This window comes from Miniopterus schreibersii (assembly GCF_964146895.1).
Source record: "Miniopterus schreibersii genome assembly, chromosome: 4".
In the NCBI taxonomy this organism is placed as follows: Eukaryota; Metazoa; Chordata; class Mammalia; order Chiroptera; family Miniopteridae; genus Miniopterus; species Miniopterus schreibersii.
In genome coordinates, this window is record NC_138105.1 from 66,539,888 (window position 1) to 66,553,260 (window position 13,373).

At 48.7% G+C, this 13,373-nt stretch overlaps 1 protein-coding gene across 4 annotated transcripts in view; it reads left to right on the forward strand.

Moving 5' to 3' along the window:
* Positions 1-13,373, forward strand: part of HDGFL2 (HDGF like 2) — a 21,722-nt gene continuing 8,349 nt past the window's right edge. For all 4 annotated transcript variants that reach the window (XM_081134157.1, XM_081134155.1, XM_081134156.1 and 1 more), the window contains exons 1-4: positions 1-151; positions 2,671-2,747; positions 2,839-2,977; positions 9,253-9,444. In XM_081134157.1, the coding sequence (XP_080990283.1) occupies positions 80-151; positions 2,671-2,747; positions 2,839-2,977; positions 9,253-9,444 (480 nt within the window). In that variant the 5' untranslated portion in view covers positions 1-79. The remainder of the gene's footprint in view (positions 152-2,670; positions 2,748-2,838; positions 2,978-9,252; positions 9,445-13,373) is intronic.

The following is a 13,373-nucleotide window of genomic DNA, read 5'->3' on the forward strand; positions in this document are numbered from 1 at the left end:
TCCCGCCCCCGGCTTCGCCGCTCGCTGCCGCTGCCGCCGCTGCCGCCGCTTCCCGCGGCCTGGGCTTCCCGCCGCCAGCATGCCGCACGCCTTCAAGCCCGGGGACTTGGTGTTTGCCAAGATGAAGGGCTACCCGCACTGGCCGGCCAGGGTGAGGCCGTGCGGGAGATGTGCCAGGCGGAGCGGTGTGGGGGGGGTGGGGCAGTAGAGGACCCGGGCCTGAGGGATTCGCGCGCCGGGGTTCTGGGGGTCCCTCGGTATGAGGGACTCGCGTTCCTGGAAGTCTGGGGGTCCCGGGCCTGAAGTACCCCCACGCCGGGTGTCTGGGTGCTTCGGGCCCGGGGGTCCTGGAGAACCTCCGGCCTTGTGTGCTCGGGGGTCTGGGGGACCCTGGGCCTGAGGCACCCGCACGCCGGGGGCCTTGGGGGGTGTTCCCGGACGTAAGGCACCCGCGTGGAGGGCCTGGGGGGCCCCTAGGCCTGAGGGATTCGCGCGCTGGGGTTCTGGAAGCCCCCAAGCCTGGGGGACCCGCGTGACGAGATATGGGGTTCCCTGGCCTGAGGAAAGCGCCCTGGGTGTCTGGGAGTCCCGGGCTGGGGGACTTGTGCTCCGGGGTTCCCAGAGCTGAGCGACGGTGGGTTTGAGCGATTTGGGCCCTGAGCGGGCATGGTTCAAGTTTGAGGGAGGTCCGTGAGTGTGAGAGCTGAGGGATGTGGGATTTGAGGAGAGAGATCAAATTGATGGAAAGGGGACGTCCCTCACTGAAGGACCTCGTTGGGGAAGCCATGAGATGCCAAGTTCTGAGGGGCTGGGGGCTCTGGGGCCATGTGTGAGGGTGGCTAGGGATGACGGGTGCAGTAAGGGAGAAGGATTGAGGGTCAAGGCTGAGGGAGGCAAGGGCTGGAAATAGGGCTGGGGGCTCTGTTTATAAGGTCACTTGATCTGATTAAGTCTCGGACGTTAAGGAATAAGGAGGTTGGAATAAGACTTGTTTTTGGGGACTCCCCCCAGAGCCTGGTGGAGGAGGCTGGTTAGGGCATGGGGTGGAAGGAGGGCTTGGGGTGTGGTGGTCCTCCCAGATGCTTGAATCAGAGACTAGCCCCTTGCAAAAGGGGATCAGTCCCAAAAGAGAGATCATATGAGGGAAGGGGACTGGGCCAAAGGGACTTTGGGGATCCCCTTTGGAGGAAGCTGTGATCCAAAGGACCCAGATGGTCTAAGGATTCTGTCCAAGTCTGAAGGGTAGTCCTGAGCCTAGGATCCCTTATCAGATCTGCAGAGTGGAGTTCCAGGCCCTGTTCAGGGCAGGTCAGTGTGGAAGAGCATCCAGAGGTTATTGTCAGCCCCAGGTGTTAGGGCTGAGATTGGTGGAATATGCTTGGCAGGACTGAAGGAATTTGGGGGTGGGGGTGTGAGGCTCAGGCAGCAGCAGGAGACAGTGAAAGGATGAGGCTGAAGATTTGACTGGAATAGAAGGAGTGCAGGAGTTGCCAGAGCAGTCCTATAGGATGGCTGGAGATTTCAGCCTGGACCCTCCCTCCCTCTGGGTGGAAGTAAACAGATGGTCAACACTCGGAACTGGGGGTTTAGATGCAGAGAGGCTGCCATAGGATGTCAGGAGAGGCTCAGGGACCACTGCCCAGAGAGCAGTTTGGAGCTGCTGCTGCTAATAATAGGATATCTGGGCCTCCGGCTCAGAGGTGGGTCCTAGGTGAGGCCAGAGCAGAAGATGGCCTGGAAGGCATGCTGGACTGGGCCTCAGCTCAGGGTGTTGGAATTTGGGGATGCTTCTGTGTGGGAGTGAGATGGTTGGGATGGATGTTGGAGATCCACAGTCCAGGGCCAAAGCTTTGAAAAGTAACCTGTAAAACTGAGGAAGGAAGCTGGGTGATGGGAGCAGGGAAGATCTCAGCAGCCCCCAGGCATTGAAGAGGGTGTTAGGGAATTAATGGGAACCAGAGAACCTGTTTTAAATTTGTTTGCTCCCATTTATTTTCTTGGGGGACACCAGAGCAATGAAACTTTATGGGCACTCCCCTTCTTTCCAATGTACCAGCTTCTCCCACTCCTCTAACCCCCCTCCAGCTGGCTCTCTTAAGCTCTTAACATTTCCAAGCACCTGATTGGAAGTGAAGGGGCTGCTAGCCTCCTGTGAGGAGGTGACTGACAGCTGCTGGAACCCATGGCCCTGTAGGAAGAGGGTGGGACTTCCTGGATGCTCAGGTCCTCTCTCCTGCAGCCCACCCCCCACCTTCTGCATCCTTGGAGCTGCCAGCTGCAGCTTCTGGGAGACTAACCACCCCAGTGCTCTATCCCCTCTTTGAGGGAGGGGTTCTGATAGTTCATAGAAGCTGAGCTTGGTCCCACTCCCTGGCTGCTCAGAGAACTATTTTTGGCTTTGCTCAGGTAAAGCACCTACCTTGGGGGCAGAGAGAGCACACTGTATTGGAAGAGGGGATAGATATGTAATTGGAGCTGGGGGGGGGGGTGTATACAGAGGAATGCAGATGCCTAACTGGAAGGTGATGTGTCTTCCCAGGTTGAAGGCTTCCCTTCTCTTGGCATACTTTTCCATAAGTAACTTGGCTAATTTCTGGGTGATTTTTCTGGTTTAGTGGGTGAAGCTGATGCCACCCCTTCAGCCACCCCCTTACCAGCCTCTCACTGTAGATTGATGACATTGCTGATGGTGCTGTGAAGCCCCCACCCAACAAGTACCCCATCTTCTTCTTTGGTACACATGAAACGTAAGTGTCCCTCACTGTACTTGATTTTTCCCCCTGGTGCCTCCCAGGGTGGCCTGGCTCACCTGGGACCGGCCGTGGTTTCTCTCTCCAGAGCCTTTCTGGGACCCAAGGACCTGTTTCCCTACGACAAGTGGAAAGATAAGTACGGGAAACCCAACAAGAGGAAAGGCTTCAATGAAGGACTGTGGGAGATCCAGAACAATCCCCACGCCAGTTACAGTGCCCCTCTGGTGAGTACCTGGGGGTTGGGGACAGCTAGTATGAGGTCTGCAGAGCCAAGTCAGGCAGTGCTCACGTGCACTGGAGACAAGAAGTAGCCTTAGCTTGTCTCATAGAAAAAGAAGAGGGCTTTGGGACAGGTCTCCTCCCCCTTGGTACTACTGACAAGCTGGGCTGGATCGTTATCTGTGGGGGCCTTCCTGGGCACTGTGGAGTGTTAAGCAGCAATCCTGGCCCCCACCCACTCGATGCCAGGAGCATCCTCCCCACTCCAGTTGTGACAACCAAATATGTCCTCAGACATTGCCTACTGTCCCTTGGGTGGGGTGGAGGAGTGCTGGCTCACCCTGGTGAGACCCACAGCTCTGGGATTAGTGTGAATTTATAATAGTGTTGTTAGAGCTCTCATAAAACCTTTTGTTTTCTAAGGTTTCCCTTTTAATAATAACCCCTACTTCTGCCATTAATGCCAGATTTTAGACTCGGAAAAAGACAGCAGTTAGTAGATGTGAGAGTTCTTGCTTAGGTGGGAAAAAAATGCCATGAATCATAGAGATTACATCTTAGTGGCAAATCGGTATCTGGAAACAAAAAAGCCATGGAAGGCTGCAGAAGGATGGCAGAGGGGTGCCTTGCTCTGGGTATTTTGGGGTGAGATGCAAATAAGAGAAGGCTGGGCTAGGGTTCTCCACTCTGCTGTTAACCACTGTTTTGAGGGGTTTTGTGGGTGGCGTGGGGAGGCGGAGGAGCCTGGCCTCAGGAGGGGTGGGTTCAAGGTTGGCCTGGAATGAATTGACCGAAGGGGGCAGAGCTTGGCTGGTACAGAGAAAAAGCACTTGCAGCAAGGTCTGCAGGGAGAGAGGCAGGAATCGGAGAGGGTTTGGTTTGTGTGAGCGAAGGTTTGAGTAGTTCTGTGGGACCTGGTCCTGCTTGAGAACTTTGGGTCTTGAGATGGTCTGGGTATGCCTCTCCTATGGCTCAGTCTACCCACTGATCCAGCAGAGCTCCTGTACTAACACCCGCACACAGCTAGGGACCAGGAATTCAGGGTGACTCACACACTTCTTGCCTCCCAGAAGCCCATGGCCCAGAATTCAGGGTTCGCTCAACAGATGGACCAGGCTCACATTTAGTGCATGTTGGGGGGCATTTGACTCACCTCCCATGATGGATCTGGAAGACAGGTCACCCTGCTTTGAAACCCACCCTTTTCCTGTACTTTGAATGCCCCTAACTTGGGTAGATGGATCGGAAGATTTTTAAGGTAGTTGAGTTTCATGAGATCTTTTTCTGGCCCCACCTCAGGTTCTGTTTGGTTATGTCCTAAGCTTATTGTCTCCTGGTGAATCATCACTCCATTTAATATTTATTGCACACCCACAGCTTGCTGAGTACTGTGTAGATGCCTGCCCTCGAGGAAACAGAACTCAAAATGGTGTGACCTTGACATTAAACCAGCCTCATACAGGCTCCCCAAGTTGAGAAGTAGCTCTGAGTGTGAGAGCTTATCACTGCTGTTTGGTTCTCTAACCAGTCTATGCCTACAGATGGAACATCGGTTTAAAATCTAGATCCTTGGACCCCACCCCTAGAGGTTTTTGATGTAGTAGTTTAGAGCTGAGGCCTGGGGACCTTGGGGTTTTTCTTCCCATGCATCCTAGATGTTATTAGGATGTCTGGATGGAGCCAGTCCACAGACAGACTTTTAGAATCATTGCTTTATGGGTACCTGAGCAGTCTCTTTTTTCATCCTGTAAGTTTGCAGTTTATTTTTACATTTTGAGTGGGAATACAGACTCATGATACAAAATGGAAAAGTTACAAAAAGGGTGTACAGTGAAAAGTCAATCCTGCTTCCTGGTCACTCTGTTTCCTTTTCCTCTTAAGACAGCCATAGCTACCAGTTCCTTATATATTCTTCCAAGATTCTTTACTCATATAAAACCCTACATAGCTTTATTTTTAAACATATTTTTAAAAACATGTTTTTATTGATTTCAGAGAGAGGGGGTTAGAGGGAGAGAAAGATAGAAACATTAGTGATGAGAGAAAATCATCGATCGGTTGTCTCTTGCACGCCTGTTACTGGGGATCAAGCCTGCAACCCCAGCATGTGCCCTGACTAGGAATTGAATGGTGACTTCCAGGTTCATGGGCCGACACTCATTTTTAAAGCATATAATTCTGTGCTTTATCCCTTCAATAATATATCTTGACGACTGGTCCATGGCAACATACTTTATTCTTTTCAATAGCCTTAACTCATCTGGTGCTTCTACCAGGAGTGTACAGCAAGGTCTGTTCCACATCCCTTGCCAAGCCAGGAGGTGAAAAATTGTATCTTGCTATGGTTCATTGTCTTTTGTTCCACACACTAATCCTAGAGTTGGGTGGGCCAGTGGCATTTTTTCCATTTTACAGATGAGCAAACTTAGGCCCAGAGAGTTCACTTGATTGCCCAGAGGAACCCAGCTGGAACCTAGATCCAGACCAGGGTTTTTCAACATTCAGGCCTTATCATTCTTTGTGTGCGGCTGTCCTGGGCACCAAGGGGTGTTGAGTAGCATCTTGCCCCCAGGCACTCAATGCCCGGAGCACCTCATCATGATAACCAGAATGTCTCTAAACATTGCCAAATGGGGGACAAAGTCACCCTTGGTTGAACACCATTGATGAAGGATTCCAGTTGATACATCTGTGTACCAATGGAGGAAGAGGTAAAGGGACCTATCTAAGGTTCTCAAGCTGGTTAGAGCTGAGCTGGGAATAAAACCTAGGCCTCCCACCTCCTAGGGTGAAATTCTTTTCCCTCTGACTGATACAAGCCATGGTGAGGGCCTGGAGAAAGACGAGTGCCTCGAGAATAACCTCTACATGGTGGGATCTGGGCTTAAGAGCCATGCTATGTGGGCGCCTGGACCTGGGTTCAAGTGAGCAAATGCGTTTCAGGTACCTAGCACAGTCACAGGCTGAATTTGGCCTTCCCTTTCCGCCTCATTCACCTCCAGGTCCATTAAGACAGAGAAATGAGTGTTCATCTCACTTAGCCACTGGGTGTTGGGATGTCCCCCAGACTTCTCCACATGGATCAGAGTTCCCAAAGTCTTTGCTAACAGGCACTTAGATCCCATAGGCTGACCCAGATCAGAGTTCCTGGCTTTACACACAAGCACAGTGTAGGGCATGTCACTTATCTTCCCAGAGTCTCAGTTGCCCTAATTGTGGACCATGCCCATTCATCCCAATCGCCTGGCTGGGCCATGGAGGTACAAACGGGATCACAGTTGGTCAAGAGGTTGGTAGAAGTGCAGAGGGATATAATAAGCACTAGCTGTGTGCAGGGCACTGGCTTAGTAGCCAAGGTGGACTTGCCTTGCATCCCAGCTCTGTCACTTACTTGCTGTGTGATCTTGTCACACCAGTTTTTTTCTCATCTACAAAATGAGGATGACAGCTCCCACAAGTTACAGAGAGAGAGAGAGAGAGAGAGAGAGAGAGAGAGAGAGAGAGATAATGATCTCAATGTTTAGTGGTTTGCACTTAACTAATGTGTGCAGAAGATCTTTGGACCAGCCAGTTAGTCATTTACTCTCCAAGTGACGGGGTAGCATCTCCCTTCTCTATTCACCAGTGGTGCTCCTCAGTCCTGGAGGACAGGTGTGATAGAAACCCACTATGAAGGCGTGATTCTTCTAGTGTTTTAGGTCTGGGCCTTGACCTACTATGTGTTTTCCTTTTTAATCTTGTCAAACATAGACAGGGCCCTGTTGCCCTGCCTAAGGCCCTTGGTTACAAGGGAGACAAAAGGTGTTTGGTGCTGAGCTTTTAAGTCCTGTCAACCCCTGATTTTCATTTTTCTCTCCTGTTAAATAGGGATTATGGTGAAGGCTGGGAGGGCTCACGATTTCAATTTCTCAGTGGGGGAAGAATGGGGCACAAGTGAACATGGAGTGGGGAGTAAAGATGGACTGAGTCCCCTCCTGGCCACTCCCTCCACTTGGCCTTTCCTGTGTCATTGCTGTCGCTGGTCCAGCTCTGGCACCACACTTCAACTCTCACATTTTCATTCTCTCCTGCATATTTCCATTTTGATGTGCTTCCAAAATCTGGCCTCTACCTCTGTCTAGCTGTTCACTCTGTCCAGCTGTTCACAGCCCCTCTTTCCTCCTCCTAGCTATCCAGCAACACAAACCTCTGCTTTCGTTGCTTCTCATTCTAGCCTCTCTTAGTGCGTCCCACCGGTGCAGCCCTGGGGACTCCCCTCCCATCCTCTCGTGCCTTTTTTGTCCTCCTTGCTTTTTTCTTGACCATCATGCATGCCCTGCTCCAGTCCATTGAACCCAACTGTCATCACACCAAGAGGATATGGTTTTGGGGGATAAGGTTCTTTTTTCTTAATTGGGGTGAAATTCACATAACATAAAATAATTTATAAATTATGTTATTCATCATTTTAAAGCATACACTGCTGTAGCTTTTAATACTTTCACAATGTTGTACAACCATCACTACTATCTAATTCCAGAACATTCCCGTCACCTCACAAAGAAAGCCCCCTCTGCATTAGCAGTCACCCCCAATTCTCTCCTCCCCTAAACCCTAGGAACTACTAGTCCACTTTCTGTTTTGATGAATTTGTGTATTCTGAACATTTCATTTGGATGGAATCATATATTTGGACCTTTGAGTCTGCTTCTCTCGCTGAGCATGCTTTCAAGGCTCACTCATGTTGCTTAGCATGTGCCAGAGCTTCATTCCTTTTTATGGCTGAATAGTTTTCTATTCTGTAGCTATCCTGCATTTTTATTCTTCAGTATATAGACATTTGGGTTGTTTCCAGGAAATGTGGCTTTTAAGAATTTCAATTTTGTTCTTAAAAAAAGTAAAAATCGGTTACTTAGAAAAGAGGTACATACCATGAGAAAACCTGGTCAGATTTTACACTTGGACTTGGCTGGGTGCCCCCCTCATGCTGTGTTGTAACTGTGCATTTACTTGTCTGTCTCCCCATTAGACTATGAGCTCCCCAAGGGCAGGGACCCTGTCTTACTCGTCTCTAGCCCCAGCACCCAGCACAGGGCCGGGCACATAGTAGGTATTCCGTAACATTCATTGGGTGAATGAATGATGGCTGAATTTGACTGGGGCTCATCCATTTTCCTCCCACAAACATAAAACATCCAGAAGTTCAAAAAGGGACCCGAGAAAGCCCTGTGGCCTGACTGTCATTGTGCCATCTGCCTGATCTCCTCAAGCTTTGATAACTCCTGCATGATCCCGCCCAGCCTAACCTCCCAGCCTCTCTGCTGTCATTTGCTTGTCTTTCGCTGTGTCCCCTTCCCCCACCTGTTCAGGTTCCTTAGGGGAACTTTCACTTATGCAATCCTGTCTTCCCAAATGCATTTAGCCCCTATCCCTTTGCATGCTTGTGATGACCCTTCAGCTAAAATGTCCCATCCTCTGAAGGTCCTCTTCCCAGTGCAAAATACTCCCACCACTTGGCACCCACCTCTTTCTGACTCCTCCCGGCCCACGTGCTGATATTTTCCTGCTGCCCATCACCATGGTGTGACATTGATCTGTCCAAGTGGCTATGGTTGGTTTCTCCCACTAGATTGTAAGCTCTGCAGGGGCAGGGACCATGCCCTGTTCATATCTGTGTGCTCATCACCTACCTAGCACAGTGCCTGGTACCCAGCACTGCTCCCAAAAGTGTCTTAGTGGTTCGCATGGAAGAAGTCCCATATAAGTGTTTACTATCTTTGTGGCTGTCACTACCTGAGCAGGAATTTTGGGTAAAGCAGACATAGCAGTGCCTTGAAGTTTAAGCACAGATGTCCTGTTCTAGGTCAGCTTCCTTCTCTTAATTATGAGAATAATAATAATCATAATAAAAAGCAAGCCCTGATGGACCTCTTGCCAGTCTGGGCACTGTCCTAAGTACATCACATACCATTTGAGCCTTATTCTCGCCATAGCCCTGTGAGGCGAAAACGTTGGCATCCTCATTGCTTTGATGTGGAAACTGAGGCACAGAGAGGCTTAAGTCACTTGCCCAGGGTTTGACCTTGAGTCCCACAGTGCTTGAATCCTAGTTTTGTCCATGTCAACCTCCTGCCTCAGTTCTCAGGGCTTTCTGGGCCTCAGTTCCCCCACTGGGAAAGCGAGGAGGCCCGGGCATTTGAGACACTGCCACTGGTGGGTACTGTCCTCTGGGCCACTCTCCTGGTTGGGAAATCCACCCAAGCCTGGGGGTGACTCACTGTCTCTGCCCCCTTCCCCCCAGCCGGTGAGTTCCTCCGACAGTGAAGCCCCTGAAGCTGACCCAGCGGGCAGGAGTGAGGACGACGAAGACAGGGGGGTAATGGTTGTCACAGCTGTGACTGCTGCAGCCACCAGCGACAGGATGGAGAGTGATTCGGACTCAGACAAGAGCAGTGACAACAGCAGCCTGAAGCGAAAGGCATCAGCCTTGAAGGTAGGGGTGGAGTGGGGCAGGTGCACCTGGCCTATGGTGGGGCTGATGTCCAGCCAATGCCCTGACTCTTCCTCATTCCACCCTGAGGTTGTACCCACTCTTGACTTTCTTTTTTCAGACATGCATTAAGAAAATACATGTATCATTCACATACCAGGAAATTCACCCTTTCAAATTATATAATTCAGTGGGTTTTGTTGTTTTGTTTTTAATATGTTTGTATTGATTTCAGAGAGAGGTGGGGAGAAGAAGAGAGTCATTGATTGGCTGCCTCCTGCACGCCACCTACAGGGATCAAGTCCAAAATGCAGGCTAGTTCCCTGAGCAGAAATTGAACCGTGACGTCCTGGTTCATAGGTTGACACTCAACCACTGAGCCATGCCAGACGGGCTGCAATCAGTGGTTTTTAGTACATTCACAGAGTTGTGCAGCTATCACTCTGTCTAGTTCCAGAATATTTTATCTTCCCCAGAAGAAACCCTGTCCCTATTAGCAGTCACTCCCTCTACTCCCCCAGCCTCTGGCACCCACGAATTCACTTTTGGAATCACACACTATGTGACCTTTTGTATCTGGCTTCTCTCACTGAGCATCATGTTTTTAAGGTCCATTCATGTTGTAGCTTCACTCCTTTTCTTTTCTCTTTTCTTTTTTAAAATATATCTTTATTGATTTCAGAGAGAGGAAAGGAGAGGAAGAGAGAGAAACATCAATGATGAGAGAGTCATTGATCGAGCCCACAACCCGGGCATGTGCCCTAACCGGGAATCGAACCCCGATCGCCTGGATCCCAGGTTGACGCTCAACCGCTGAGCCATGCCCGGCTGGGCTTCACTCCTTTTCATAGCTGAATAATAATCCTTTTGTATGGATGGACCACATTTTGTCCATCTACTGATGGCTATTTGGATTATTTCCTCCTTTTGGGCATTATTAATAATGCTGCTGTGAACATTTGTGTACAAGTTTTTGTGTGGGCCTAGGTTTTCAGTTCTCTTAGATATATTCTCTTTCCTACCTTTATTTTTCCTCTGACTTTTGACTGCTTCTAAATATTTGGGCACAGAATGAAAGGACCAGGACCTCCAGCAAACTCTTTTGATAGACTAAGGCATTCTTTTCATTATTTTTAAAAATAACACTAGCTGCCCTATCCAGTTTGGCTCAGTGGTTAGAGTGTTGGCCTGCGGACTGAAGGGTCCCAGGTTTGATTCGAGCCAAGGGCACGTACCTCGGTTGCAGACTCGATCCCTGGCCCTGGTTGGAGCACATGCTGGAGGCAACCAATCAGTGTGTCTCTCTCACATCAATGTTTCTCTCTCCCTTCCACTCTCTCTGAAAAGCAATGAAAAAAAAATAGCCCGGCCGGGCGTGGCTCAGCGGTTGAGCATCAACCTAGGATCCAGGCAGTCGGGGTTCGGTTCCCGGTCAGGGCACATGCCCGGGTTGTGGGCTCGATCAATGACTGTCTCATCATTGATGTTTCTCTCTCTCTCTTCCTCTCCTTTCCTCTCTCTGAAATCAATAAAGATATATTTAAAAAAAAAAAAAATATATATATATATATATATATGTACACACACACACACACACACACACGGGTGAGGATTAAAAAAAATAATAATAATTAAAAAAAATAACATTAGCTCCTGGTTCCAATGATAAGGATAAGGCATGCTCATTGTATATAAGCTATCAAGATGCAAAAATGGCCCAGCCAGTTGTGGCTCAGTTGGTTGAGCATTGTCCAATGCACCAGGAAGCCACCGGTTCTATTCCCAGTCAGGGCACATGCCCGGGTTGCCGGCTCATCTGCAGTAGGGGGAGTGTAGGAGGCAGCCGATCACTGTTTCTCTCTCATTGACGTTTCTACCTCTCCCTTCCTTTCTCTGAAATCAGTAAAAACATATTAAAAAAAAAAAAAGATGTAGAAAGGATATAGTAGAAAAGACCCATACTATCTGAGGGGTTTCTGTGCCAAAGACTAGAAACATTCGTATGTGTTTTCTCTGTGATGTGTGTGGATGTGTATAAAGTACAGAATTGGCAATATATACGTACTGTATGTGTCTTGCCTTTTTCCCCCACCTAATATTGTGAGCATTTCCTTGTCATTAAATATTATTTTAGAATGCAGGTATCAGTGGTTGAAAAGTCTATGACATGGATGAATTCTAACCAATATATTAAGATTTAGGGCATTTAGTCGTCCCCCCCCAGCTTTTTATGATTTATACTTGATATTGTTTTTTAAAAGTTCCCGTTATTGCCCTGGCCATTGTGGCTCAGTTGGTTGGGCGGCATCTGTGCACCAAAAAGTCGCTGATTCTATTCCCAGCCGGCACATTTCCGGGTTTCAGGTTCAGTCTCCAGTGTGGAGTGTGCAGGAGGCAACTGATCCATGTTTCCCTCTCATGTCGGTGTTTCTCTCTTTTTCTCCCTCTCTCTGAAAATCAATTTAAAAAAATCTTTTTTAAAAAGTCCCCATTATTTCTGTTGTTAGAGACGTTAAATATGTAAACACCCATCCCATATCCCTCTTAGAAATCACTATTTATTGGTCAGTATATGTTCAGATTTTCTTGGCTAACTTTTCATTAAGCAAATATAAGTTCTTATTATAACACCTTTTAACAGTCCGGGGGAAGAATTTAAGAGACCTTTTTACTCTTAACCCCACTGCATTAGCATATCCCTGGTGCTCCATTCCCAAATCTGTGGGGGGCTGTGATCTTCAAACTCATCCTTCTTAATGGCCCCATAGAGGACCTCCTTTTGTCAGGGTTTAATAACAGACCCCCTACCACTAGCCCTCCTAGAGTGCCGTCTAGCCCAGGGCCCTGGTGGGAGGGGAACTGAGCTGGGTCCTCCAAGTTAGCATTGCCTGCCAGCCAATTGCCTGCCAGCCACATAGCCCCTTTTCACCTCTTTGAAAATACCAAGCTACCTTCCACCCCAGGGGCTTTGTACTTGCTGTTTTCTCTGCCAAGAAAACTTCTTTGCATTTGCCATGTCCTGGTCCTGTAGGCCTCTCAGCAGCTTCCTCCGACCATCACCTTAAGGCATGCCCCATCACTCTCCACCACAGTGCCCTCTTTTATTTTCACATATTCTTATCTCAGATCATTAAACAACGTTTCTGTTTGTTTCTTCCGATAAGTTGCACAAGAATAGGAGCCTCATCTCTCATTGGCGCATCACTGAGTGTATGATTTGCTCAGACCATCATAACAGAGTATCTTAGACTGGGGTGCTTAAACAACGGACAGTTATTTTCTTATAATTCTGAAGGCCAGAATTCTGAGATCAAGGTGCTGGCAGGGCTGGTTCCTTCTGAGGCTTCGCTCCTTGGCTTGTAGATGGCCATCTTCTCCCTGTGTCCTCATATCCTCTTCCCTCTCTGTCCTGATCTCTTTTTATTTATTTATTTATTTATTTATTTATTTATTTATTTATTTATTTATAAGTATATCTTTATTGATTTCAGAGAGAGGAAAGGAGAGGGGGAGAGAGAGATAGAAACATCAATGATGAGAGGGTCATTGATCAAGCCTACAACCGGGCATGTGCCCTGACTGGGAATCAAACCCCGATCACCTGGATCCTAGGTTGATGCTCAACCGCTGAGCCACTCCTGGCCCGGCCTTCTTTTTTATTTTTTAATTAATTTTTTTAGTTGATTTTAGAGAGAGAGGAAGGGAGAGGAAGGGAGAGAGAGAGAGAAACATCTATGTGAGAGAGAAACGTCAATCTGCTGCTTCACACATGTGCCCCGACTGGGGATTGAACCTGCAACCTGTGTATGTGCCCTGACCAGGAATCGAACCCATGACCTTTCAGTATATAGGACGATGCTCCAAACAACTGAGCCACACCGGCCAGGGCCTGATCTCTTCTTATAGGGACACCAGTCTTATGGTATTAGGAC